At 41.9% G+C, this 13,320-nt stretch overlaps 1 protein-coding gene across 5 annotated transcripts in view; it reads left to right on the forward strand.

Annotated features, from left to right (window-relative positions):
- The window catches only part of LOC310765776 (FRAS1-related extracellular matrix protein 1-like), a gene marked incomplete at its 3' end in the record, with an annotated part of 128,109 nt that overhangs the window by 15,867 nt on the left and 98,922 nt on the right, over positions 1–13,320 (forward strand). For all 5 annotated transcript variants that reach the window (XM_083621208.1, XM_083621209.1, XM_083621211.1 and 2 more), the window contains 7 exons: positions 1,584–1,928; positions 2,605–2,747; positions 4,392–4,588; positions 5,880–5,970; positions 6,686–6,853; positions 10,241–10,449; positions 12,136–12,229. In XM_083621208.1, coding sequence (XP_083477334.1) covers positions 1,584–1,928; positions 2,605–2,747; positions 4,392–4,588; positions 5,880–5,970; positions 6,686–6,853; positions 10,241–10,449; positions 12,136–12,229 — 1,247 coding nt within the window. The remainder of the gene's footprint in view (positions 1–1,583; positions 1,929–2,604; positions 2,748–4,391; positions 4,589–5,879; positions 5,971–6,685; positions 6,854–10,240; positions 10,450–12,135; positions 12,230–13,320) is intronic.

Here is a 13,320-nt window from a genome sequence, read left to right on the forward strand (position 1 = left end):
TCTATTTCCTTCATTTGTAAAGGCACTCAACGGTGTCAGTATTTTGCAGAAAGCATTTAAGAACATACCAGGAAATTTAGGTTTGTGCAATTAAAGTGCTTTGTTATTCTAGCACAAAAAAAACCACTTTAAAAAGGGAACAGACTTTTTGAGTTTAGGAAAGTGACAGAGAAATGCATTGAAAAGTGTGGAGTGAGTTAATGATTCATGCAAAGATGTATAGACATCCTGCAAACAAACCAGAACAAATGCTCAATAAAGACAAGATACAAACTAACCTCTGTGTAACCTTTGTGCAAGTAAGTCAGGGCTCCTACATGTAAGTAAATGTGACCTGGATTCAATGGGTTGTCAAATCAAATTATCCCACTACTTTTTCAACATGGATATTAATATTATGTCAGCTAATATATCCATGCTACAAGCATGTTATCCCAGGGTTATCAGATGTCCCCGTCCCCAGATTTGCAAATCTGTCCCTGGACAAACTCCATCCCTGGAATGTCCCCAGATTTGAAAATCTGTCCTTGGGAAATGCGGCAGCCTCAGCAGCCCGGTGCCAGCCTGGTAGCGCAGTTGGCTCTGGCTGGCTTCAGGAGTTGCTCACTGCCTGCTGCCGTGGCGCCCACCATTTTTTCTTGCTGGAACTTCCGGCAAGGAAAAATGGCCGGTGTCACGGCAGCTAGCAGCTCCTGAAGCCAGCCAGAGCCAACTGTGCTACCAGGTTGACTCCGGGCTGCTGACTGCCGCTGCTGCCGCCACTGCTGAAAGGGAACCGGGGACGTCTGGTGGTACAGATATCCTGTCCCCTTCCCCCTTTGTTTTGACTGATCAGGGGAGGCTCGGGAGTTGCAGGTGGGCGGCTGTTGCCCAGTTTTTTAAAAACTCTGTGCATTTATGTTTCACAGGGTGCAAAAGAAGGGCTTTGCACCTTTATACAACATGCATGTGTGCTTGGGCCCAGGGTCTTTGGCCTCACCATCCCCACTACTGACTCCCTGTTGCTACTCAGCTTAAAAAAAAATAATTAAAAAAATGTGTCCCCGGATTCATTGAAAAAAATCTGGTAAGCATATGCTATCCAATCCATCCAGTTTTGCTGCATAAAGACAGCATAGTACCAGGCTCCCATTCACTGGAGAATATGTGCATAGGCATCAAATTATATGTAACCAATCTATTAAATTGACTAGTCTTTAGGGAAAGAAACTATATCTAAACATAGGTAACTACAGCCATGCTGCTCCACTGTATTAAATAGTCAAAACAAAAAAATTTTTTTCCTTCCAGTAGCACCTTAAAGACCAACTAAGTTAGTTCTTGGTATGAGCTTTCGTGTGCATGCACACTTCTTCAGATACACAGATACTCAGATACTGTGTATCTGAAGAAGTGTGCATGCACACGAAAGCTCATACCAAGAACTAACTTAGTTGGTCTTTAAGGTGCTACTGGAAGGAAAAAAATTTTTTTGTTTTGACTATGACAGACCAACACGGCTACCTATCTGTAACTGTATTAAATAGATGCATGTTAACCAGTAGTGAGAAGAACTGCTGTTTTTCTTCTTTCGTCTTGTGTAGGTAACAAAGGCTTCAGGTTTGCAGTGAAAGATCTCAGGAATGGAGTTGTCCGTTACCATCATGATGACAGTGATACAACCAAGGATGACATAGTCTTCAGAATTTTTGATGAAAAGCACAGTGCTAGACACAGATTTCCTATTAACATTCTTCCAAAAGACGACACCCCACCATTCCTAGTGAACAATCTTGTCTTTGAGTTGGAAGAAGGCAGCACAGTTCTTATTGAAAACCATATGCTTATGGCTACTGATTTTGATTCGAGTGATGATTATATCCTCTACAGAATATCCAAGCCACCCAGTGCTGGAGAACTTATTAAGCAACACTTCCCAGATGGACCAGGTAGTGCTGGGGTTGGGAACCTCAGACCTGGGATCAAATGTTTCTCTTTTCAGCCCTTGAGCCCCTGACCAGGCCATATCCTCTCCCAAGACCACACCCCTCACTAGTCTTGCTCTATGCTCTCCTTGATTGCTTTTGTATGGCTGAAAATGCACTTGGACTATAATAAGACCTTTTCCTTAGATGGATGGAGGATGAGAATATGTGGGTGGGAATCTGTAGAAATCTGTCTTTTGATTGGCTGGAATATACCCTAATATATATAGGTAAGAGTCTCATCCATTGCTCTGCCTTGAAAGTTACTGGGAATGTGACCCTCATTCTGAAAAAAGGTATAGAGTAACTATGTCTATTAAAATGAAGATGCCATTATTAATCAGAACAATAGCTGTTAATATATTAATCCAGATAGCTGGTTGTTGAACCAGTCATGCAATATTTCTAGGGTGAGATTAGAAGGCATGGAAGGAGGAGACGCAGCTGTTTATATTCAAAAGATGATTTTAAAAGGACAGAACATGCCTCAAACATAGAAGAGCTGCTGATAATCAGTATAGATGGCATTAGGGATACAAGAGCCAATGGTCTGGTTCCAATATGAAACCTTAATGTGAAGGAGAAAAATGAAATGGAGTATTTTCTGAAATTGGTTTTTGTGCTTTGTTGGATTCTCAAGGTATCCCTGTGTTTAGCTTTTACCAAAGAGATCTCTTCCACGGGCTTATTTACTACCGTCATTTTGGAGGGGAAATTTTTCAAGACTCGTTTGAGTTTAAATTAGCTGACAGCCAGGAACCACCAAATCTCTCAGATCCTCAGGTAATTTGTTTTACAATTTCTCGTGAAAAACCAAGTAGCAGCAGAGGAGAATCCTAGAGGAAAGATCTAAATAACTTGATTTGAGCTCCATGGGAACATCTCCATGGATGTTTCTTCTAATTCTCATCTTGTTCCTTAACTTAGATGAGAAGTCAGCTCCCCACCCTGGGTCCAATTAAAAATATGGATGATGCTCTCATATTATAGTGCATACATGACTATGCATAAAGTATCAATATGCATACTATTTATTTTATTTTAAAAAGAAATTTATATACTGTCCTTTGTCAAGCAAGATAATGTAAATACATATACAAAAATTAAGAAGCAGCGCTGTATAAGGTCAGAACCCAAAAAATCTCCATCCTTAGCATTGGACAAAAGTTTAGGGTTCTATGATAAATGTGTGCATCCTTTCACTACAAGAAGAGGTCCAGCCTGAAACATACACGAACTTGTGATCTTTACACCTCTAGCAGGAATAATGAGTGCCTACCTTTTTAGATATTTGACATTTCTTCCATTCAGCTATTTACCTGCCGGAAAACAGAAGGAATTGTATCTTTCTCTCCTTGCCCTCTCCAAAATCTCCAGAGCTCTGCAGGCAATGTGGCCAACAGCAAAAGCTCTGGTTCTGTTGCCTCTGCTTAATTCAGATACCATCTATGTCAGGGGTCAGCAATCTTTTTCAGCCGTAGGCCGGTCTACCGTCCCTCAGACCATGTGGACGGCCAGACTATATTTTTTGGGGGAAATGAACGAATTCCTATGCCCCACAAATAACTCAGAGATGCATTTTAAATAAAAGCACACATTCTACTCATGTAAAAACACGCTGATTCCCAGACCATCTGCGGGCTGGATTGAGAAGGCGATTGGGCCGCATCTGGCCCCCGGGCCTTAGGTTGCCTACCCCTGATCTATGTTATGCACAGTCTTCCTGGTACTCCTCAGCTTGTATATCTGACACTACCCAAGAAGAAGGTTTGAACAAAGATGTCGCCTCTTTACAGGGCCTTGTGTGTGTGTGTGTTATGGTGCAAACACTGTGAAGCTTATGACACACAAAGTGAAGCTTGCAGAGAAGATGATTTCTATGAGAACCATCTTTGCTCAAAGAAATGTTATAATTCATACCCTTTCTTCTCTTTTTATATTACTAACTGCAGTAGCACTGTTGGCTTCCTGAATTATTAATCAAAACAATTTGGAACTGACACTAAAGACTAAAGGTTATTTGGTTATTCTTCACGTTGGATAGACCACAAAAACAAACTATATGAGTACCTGATGCTACACTTAGGCAATCTTTGTGATTTATATGGTGGTGCAAGATGTTGTCAGGCAGTAAATGCTGTTTTTAAGGCATATATCCATGTTCTCCCAAGCCATTTAATTACAATCTAAGTGCTTCAGGTTTTTGCACTAAGCTCCCCTTGCTGGGTTTCATGCTGCTTTTGTTTTAATTATGTTTTGTGCTTTTTTTCCTGACTGAGCTTTCTGCTTTGAGACATTTGTTTGTTTTACGGATTTTTATTGCAAATTATATTTTCCATTACGTTGTCTACGCAAACATCCCATTATTGAATGGGTGGTATACAAGTGAAACAGATCAATAAACAGGGTTTTGCGATTGTCTTATAGATTGTGATGATTCACATCATGCCAGTGAAAGACCATTTGCCAGAAGAAGTCCCTGGGACAATAAGGCACCTTGTGGTCAAAGAAACAGAGATAGCACACATCACAAAGGACCACCTCCATTTTACAGATGCTGAATCCCCAGACAGCCAACTTATGTATACAGTTACAAAGCCATGTTTCTCTCCCGCTTCCCCTGGGTATGTAAGTCTCTATGCATCAACGAAGGAAGAAACTCTCAAAGGATGTATCTAAGCGAAAAGGCATTTGTGTGTACATTAACACAATACAGGTGTTGCTATCCTCAGGTGAATGCTAATTGTAAAACAAGTAGTCTCAGTCTCCATCAGGACGGATACCTACGCTGGGTAAATTTCACCTCTCCTTTCACTTAACTAACCCATTTTGTAGTAAAAGCTCACCCACTCCCAGGGAGTGGAAATAATTCTTCCGTGGAACTGCTCCTGCCTGCAGCCACTGTTGAGGGAACTCTTGAGTACTCTGCTCTGTAAAGGAAGAATGACAAATATAGTCAATTTCGCTTCCTTTCTTCTCTCCCCCACCCCCCGCCCCCTAGGCCTCACCCCTAAATCATAGCAGAACTGATTTCAGAAGTGAATTGGGGGTGGGGGCAATATCAACTTTTCCCATCGAAAGCAGTGTCTCTCTGTGTGACATGGTGCATACTAAATGTTGTTTCTTTAGGAGAGATTTATGAACTTCCCACTTCTTAATCTCTGGAGGCTAGTTCAAGGCAAGTGACACTGACAAAACGTGTTGTCAATGTCACTTCAGTTTGGCCTGAAGCTGTAGCAAGACTCGCTATCCTTTGTACTTAGTGCAGGGCTAGCTTTTTAGGTAAGGTAATAGTAGAGGGTCCTCAGGAAAGGGAAACTGTATTCCACCAGGCTACACCTCCAAACCAACTGGGACAGGGGGACTACATCATGCACCTGGAAAGGCTGGCTGAACTAAAATGAGGACAGAAGCTTCAAAAATCGCTACATACATATTCTTCTTTCAAAAAAAGAAAAAAAGAGGAGACCTGGAAGATAAAAAATGCAATGGTTTAGGAGGAACAAAATTTGGATTCTGAGAAGTAAATGGGTGTCATAGGGGTTTCCATACTAGAGAAAAAGTCTAGTGTGCAAATGTCCAAGAAGTCTTGCAACATGAACTTCCATGAGATGTGAAGCCCACTTTATTAGTTACATGGTAGAATTTTAACACTTTCTGGCCCATATATTATATCTCTAGCAATTCATTTCAATTTGCTCTGAAAAAACTGCTTTTCCTCTATTGTATTTAATATGCTTGCCCCAACTGTTGAGACTAATTCATACAGATGCGTCAATTGTCTTAGCCTAAAAGCTCATGTGCCAATAAGTGTGTTTTAAGATACTGTTGCAGTCCGTGTCAATTTTAGACATGTCTACTCTTTTAAATATATATTAAAAATTGTAATTCTCCCCCTTCCCTCCTGTTCTATAGGGTGTATGATGCAGGAAAGCTTATTTTCACAGACAGCATGAAAAATTTTGTGAAAAATTCTTCCATTCCTTTCCTGTCATCTTTCACACAGGTAAGTGGACCTAACAATAACTGTTGTCTTGCTTCAAGTCCCTTGTGATCTGTCATTCTCAGAGACCCCAATAGCCACAGTTATACAGAGCGTGCTTGACGAAGTGTCCTGGGTGCAATGATTCTTCAGAATTGTAATGAGGATCCAGACTTTCTTGGGAACTACGATGCAGCTGTAGGTTACAGAAGCCCCCTCCCCTTTTAGGAAGCAGGACAGGATAGCTATGAAAGGGCTGGGCCCAAGGCCAAACCAATGAGCTAAGTCCAAACTTCAGAGAGGTTTAGCCTAGAAGTTTCAGGTTGGACTTTGAACTCATCATGTCCCAACTTTGCTTAGATCATTGATCATCACCACTACAGGGAAAATTAAAGAATTCTACTTCCCAAACCTAGAACATGATAAGACTACTCACCTCACAGTGGGTCTGTGTAATTAAGTAGAAGGGGAGTATCTGGAGGTGTTGCTGGACTCCAAATCCTATCAGCCCTGGAAAACAACTGAAAATCACAAGGGCAATCTGGTTTTGATACGCTATGGAACCTAATTTACTGCTGCATTGTTTAACATGCTGTTGATGACATCTCTCAGCTTATGCACTAAGGGAGTGATATATGATTAAAAGACAAAATGAATTGGGTGGTTGCAGTAGCTGCAAAGTGGAGAATTAAATTTATGAGACTCACGCAATGCAATCACTTCCATTTCCTACAACCAGCATGCCATAACGCATATGAAAGTGGCATACATGCCCCCATTGATGGAGATGGGCCCTGACCCATTGTTTGTACAGTTTGAATTCTCTGTCAGTGACCAGCAGGAAGGAGTGATGACTGGTCTCCTCTTTAACATCACAGTGATGCCTGTGGATGATGAAGCACCTGAGGTATTTATCAAGAATCTTAATTAACTGCTTGCCTGTGATGCCGTCTTAATGATCGTTAAGCTTGTAAAGCAGAGGTGGGGAACCTGTGACTCTCCTCAGTTTGTTATACTCCAACTGCCATCAGCATCAGCCAGCAGGACTAATGGTCAGGGATAATGGGAGTTGTAATCCCGGGAATATCTTGAGGAACACAGATTCCCCATCCATGCTGTAGAGCAGGGATGTCCAACAGGTCCATCACGATCTACTGGTCGATCCCTGTGAGGTTTTGGTCAATTGCGGTTGATCGCTGGCCCCCTTGTGGCCCCGGCCCCTCGCCCTGCCCTCCATTGTTGGAGAATGGAAGACAGAGTTTACAAACCGAGGCTGTCCCGCCCGCCCCCCCCCCAGTGATCTTTCGGTGAGTTGCTGTTTCTCTTTGACCCCAAAATAATGCAAAAATGGGGTTTTCCCCCTCCCTAAAAAAAGCTGAACAACTTTGACCTGAACCCTAATAAAATGGGGCCTTTCCCTTCCCTTTAAAAAACTCCTTTCATAGAACTACTGAAATGGTGTTAAAAGAATAAACACTTGAATAAACAAGAGGCTTCTCTGTTCTGGATCCTTCAGATTATTTTGAGCTAAAACCCTGTTTGGATGGCGGATTTCAATTTTCCTAATGATCGTGGTATTAGAAACTTTGCAGATCTGCTACAAGGGTACACTTAAACTCTTTAAAAAAGCAACAACAATCTATTATTTCTGATAACTGGGAGACCAAAGATTGCCATCCATGCAGAAGCCAATGTAATTCCAAGTTCAAATTGTTAAAAGCAACAACAACAAACAATCATACACAGATTGTGCAGAGTACTTGCCCCACGCTCATTCCTTGGTCACCCTGCTCTCCTGGTACTATCACTGCATTATTTGCTTTCCCTATTCACAAATATTTCATTTGGAAATACATAAACAGAGCAAGAGGCTGAGTTCATTGGGTTATGTGTTGTGATTTCTTCAGGCAGCTGTAGGAAGTGGAAAGATTTACAGTGTTAAATTATTTACTCTATTCCCCGAATAATACTTAAGGGTTCGTTCAAATGGAAAACGGTGTGTTCAGCTTTCCTCCTTTTCTCCTTCCCCTTCCCCCTGTTCCTTTATATATATATAAAAAAAACCCACCACCACAACAAACCCTATAAAATGCTTTAAGTACCTCTGGAGCCATTCTGTGAGCTGGTTTTCTCAAAGTCATCCTTCTAACTGTGCCCTTTTCGGCTTCAGTCACAATAATTGCTCGTTATGTAGGTTAGCTTATTTCCACAAATCCATAAGCTTCTAGACTTTAAAAACCACCACACGGGAAGAGAGCATTTCATATGAAATAGAAAAGCTTCTTTGCTGGAGTTTTAGGACAGAGCTTAAAGCAGCTTCAGTTCTGAATTCAAGATAACTGGACCTACGTATCTAGTGTTTCTGCTTATTTTCTTTTTTTTCTTAATTCCTGGGAGGTATCAATCTTTCCCCTTTTTAAAGAGAAAGCACCTTTCCACACAGTCTCCCTTGAGCATCACTGGGTAGCCCATGGCTTTCTTTTGCCTTCTAGTTGCCTCGGTACCTGTTAGGAGACAATAATATCAGGACTGAAAGATACCAAATCTTCTGTAACGAGTAAAACAAACTAGGAAAGTGTTCTATCCTTCTGAGTTGGAGGCCAAGAGGAAGACGGGCAGCCCTGTATTTTAAATTATCAGTATATGAGATTGCTCTGTAAGAACAGCATTCCATGAGCAGCACGACGAAAACAAGTGCATCTTAAATGGTTTTCTCCTACCTGCTGTTTGATTAATGACTCAAGGTCAGACATATTATGGCTCACCTGCCAGTGTTAAATGCCTTTCCTAAAAGGATTGTCCTCCTGAGAGAGCTAGCGTCCTTTTTAGCACAGGTTTTCCAGCTACATGCTGAAGGTAATGGTTAGGCTTGCCAGCTGGCTTTTGGGAAATGCTGTAAAGTTCCAAGAAATGGACTCATAGCTTTTTGGACACAAACTATAAGCCAGCTTGAAGAATACTCCAGTTACTCAATCCTTCCTAAGTTTTCTAGAAGCCTGAGAAGTGGGTTTGGTGTAAGGTAAGGCTTATGGAGGGGAGAGAAATTCACGTTGGTTCACATTTTAATGTGAACCTAGCTAATTTCCACTTCCTAAGGCAATACATGAACCCAAACACAGCTATCTTTTGAAATGTACACATTTCTGAATTTTGCAATCCAGTTCTTCAACTGAAAAATGTGTAGAAAGTGCCCTTAAAAATACGTATCAGTTAATATAACATGCAAAAATGTAGTATATTAGGAAAATTGCCTGCAATGTGTATATTAGGCAAAAGAGCATACAAGTCTTGCTATTCACTCACAATGTGTTCTTAAGAAATCATCTGTCAGGCAAGTGTTCATAAAACGAATCAACACTTTCTATTGATTCCTATGGGAGAATTTATAATGCATTCCCAAACATGGAATTTTGACCCCAAACGATGATAAAACAAGGGGAAACCCAGTAAAACCCTCTGAAACCTCACAAAAGGCAAACAAAGGAGGAGATAATGCCTCCCTCCATGGTTTCTGGCAAAATGGCTGCTATGGACCAGTAACACTGAAACAAGTAAGGCTTGTTTAATACTGCTTATTTACAGTACTACATGCAGGTCTATCTGAATCTGTGGTGCAAGGTTTGGGTACTACTTCCTCTTGTTTGGATAAGTGAATTTTCATATAACAAACATTTGGATAGTGGGAACTGTGTGTATATTATGAGAAATGCACTCTAAAATGTTGACTTTTAGAGGACTAAAAAAAAAAAGCGCACTCATGCAGAAGTACAGTGAAATGAGCTTACAGTTGGAAAAATGGAGACAAACCAAATCGACAGTTCCATCCATCCCTAGTAAGGATTGAATTCAGGATGAAATCAGTAATCTTGAGTTCTTCACCATGAATCCCAGCTAAAGGCCGACCACACAGCAGTTTTTGGGTGGCTTCGTTTACCATTTCCCCAGCTATAGTTGCCTTTACATTGCTATGCACACCTCAGTCTTTTGGGAAGGCTCATTAGTGGAACATAGGGTTTCATGTGTAAGAGATGAAGTCCAGAACCCAGCATGATTTATAAAAGGATTTATAATATAACGACTAGAAATAACTCAGAAGTCCTTGAAGTCTCTGGAGAGGCTGCCAGCTGTAGTAGGCTGTAGCAGCACCAGGTTAGATGGTCCAGTAGTCTGACTTGATATTACAGACTCCAGATTCTCATTGTTCTATAGTTGTATTGTGATTTTATCCCATGTATATTGGCATGCTGTGTCTTGAAGTACTTGAGTGCATTTTGTGAGCTTATGACTGTTTTAGATTTTCACCAATCATCTGAAAATAGAGGAAGGTACTAGCGCATTCATCACTGGAGAGCATCTAATGGTAACAGACGTGGACACTAAGAATAGTGATATCCAAATTGAATTGAAGAAATTGCCTTTACATGGACACGTTGAGCTACATGGACTTGTTATGTCAGAAGGGGATAAATTTACCCTTTGGGATTTACACTCTTCCAAAGTTCGGTAATTTTAATCTTTTTATGTATTGTATATAATGGCTCGAGCCAGTAACATGATCCACTCTTTTAGCTATTGTTTTTTTAAGGATTGCAACAGAGATGGGAAAATTATGGTCCATGGGCCAAATTAGGCCCACCAGGCCTCCCCATTTGATCTACAAGGCCATTTTGGGCAAGCCACACACACCAACCTACACATGATGTCATACATGATGTCATCTGTGAGGCAGGTAAGGGTGTAGTTTCAGAGGAACAATTGGGAGATTAAAGTGATCTCACAATGGCTCCTTTGCTCCTGGAGGGAAGAGTATTTTCAATAGAAATCTTTTTTAAATGAAGGAAAATCTCCATTTTAGCAGCAATTTCAGTGGAAACCTCTCCTCCCTCCCAATGCTGCTCCTTGAAGCTCTGAAGTTTATAGTGCAGGGGAGCTTTCAAACTGCCCCACATTGCTTACAGTGCAGTGCTGCTCTCTGATGTTCTGTCAGTCGGGGCTTCAAAGCACGGCAGAGAAGCAGCACCAGCATTGGCACCAATTTCCAGTGAGATCTCAATGGAATCTGCTGCCATCCTTGCCAAGTCATGCCACCACAGTGCAACCTAGGTAAGGGATGCTTCAGCAGGGGCAGGGCAGGGTGGCATTTCCTGTTTTGCCTCAAGCGACAAAATGGGACGTGCCGCCACGATCTAACACATCGGTCAGAAAAGGAATGCAGCATTTTGGTTTTAGAACTTAGCTTAAATGTAGAGGGTTTTTAAAGGGATGCTTACCTGCCATGACTGATCTTCCCACCGAGGAAGGAATCTCAAGGCTGCCCAGAATATAGTTTGAACACTGCCACTCTGGTCTTCAGTAATCAAATTAAAGAAGGCAAAGTCCTCTAACTCGGTGGCAGAACATCTGCTTAGCATGCCAAAAGTCCAAAATTCAATCCCCAGAATCTCCAGGTAAGGCTAGAAATGTCTGAAATCCTGGAAAGCCCTTGTCAGCCAGAGCATACCAGGCATAAGAAACCTTTTCAAGAAAAGGTTTTCTTTTCTAGCCCCATTCCCTTCTGGGCAACCTCTGGGGTGGGGTGGTGATGGTCACATGCCAGGGGAGGGGGGCAGATGTAAAACTTAATAGAGTAATGCATGTCAACTCTGTGCAGTAGGTTGGCTTCTGCACACTCTTGTGATCTGAGTTGAAAGGCAAATGCCAGCCAGGTGCAAAAGCAGAGCTGGGGGGAGATGTGGCCTGGGGGTGGGGGTGGGATATCTGTGGGGGTAATCTGGGGAGAAATTCACACCCCTGTTGTAGACAATGGACCAATGGTCTGGCTCAGTATAGAGCAGATTCCCATGTTCCAAATCTTTCCTGTTACCTGAGTTTGTTTATATAGCTCCCATGTAGATGCATGTCAGAGTAAGGCAACAGCTGTTCCTTATCTCTGACTTCTCTCCAAGAAAGAAAAAAATGCATTGTGGTCATTGCCATATTCCCATATCACCAGCTGATGTAACTCATTTAGCATCACTGAATCCTGCTAGAGCCGAGCAGATTCTCTCAAGTGGAGATGTGGCCAAGACCCAAGTGTGTCAAGGCTATGAGCTGTAAATATGGAAGTTGATGGCCCTTGTTCTTTCCCAGCTTGCTTGTTCCAGCCTCTAATGAATGAATGCCCAACTCCTCTGTAATTGTGTTTAAAAGGTATCAGCATGACAGTTCAGAAACCCTTGAAGACAGAATAATATTTTCAGCAACAGATGGATTTAACACTGCAGATGGAACACTGAGAGTACAGGTAATAACCAACTCAGCAATGAACTTTACCAGCGTATAATTGAAAGGTATTAATCACGTACTGGCTTATTCAGCTTCACCAAGTAGGTTTTTAACTTTCATTAATATTCCCTTTAGATTCACACCAAGTTCTCTATTTAGATTAGGTTTTATGCCTGGATTAAATAGGTTCATGATGCCTCCAGATTACCAAGTCAAGGCCAATTTAGTTGTCGTTGCAGTAGACCTACATATTTAAAACCAGGACTGTTGCCAGATATATAAAGGGGGGAGAAAGGAGAGGACAGGAAATGACTGAAGTTGCATTGCAATGAGGAGTCATGAGCTGAACGCTTCTCTAATGCATGCTACCCCACCCTATGCTGAATCCTAGATCTTTGGGGTTTTTGTCTCAGTGGGGCTCCATATCATGCACAATGCGGATGCATTTTCTTGAAATTGGCATCCATACTTTCAGACATGAGTACACTTATGTGTGTAGGGAGGCAATTTTAATATAATTTGGGTCAATTATTTGTGGAATTCTGGTCCCTAAAAATCACACACATGTTTACATGGTAGATAGACAGTTCCAGGGCCAGCATGAGCTATGCTATGCGTTAACCATGTGGATTTATTTATTTAACAAATTTGTATACTGTTTGATTGTGAAGAAGAAGAAGAAGAAGAACCGCCTGTAAGCGGTTTACATTCATATAAATAAAACACGTTGTCAGGGACTTGACTGAACAGGAGGAATGGGAAATCTGCCCTCAGTCTGATTGGCTCCTCTCAGAAGAGGAGGGGGGTGGGAAGTTTCTCCCTGCTTGTCTCCAGCAGTTTCAGGAGGAGAGGGAGACAGGGATGATGTACAGCTGAATGAGGAAATGCCTAGTTACGAGATAGTTGAGGAAGAGAGAGAAGTGAGAGAACAGCCAGCAGAGACCTCCCTGGAGAGTATGGGAGACCCTCCTAGTCCAAGGGCTTGCGGGTCCCTCCGCATTCAAGAACAGAATGCAGAGGGATGTGCCTCCTGTCACTTTCCGTAGGGTTTCAGGATGTTGCTGGGGATGGAAGAAGAGGGACTCAGAGTAGCCAACGTCTCCTATGCGT

This window comes from Podarcis filfolensis (assembly GCF_964270895.1).
Source record: "Podarcis filfolensis genome assembly, chromosome: 6".
NCBI classification, from domain to species: Eukaryota; Metazoa; Chordata; class Lepidosauria; order Squamata; family Lacertidae; genus Podarcis; species Podarcis filfolensis.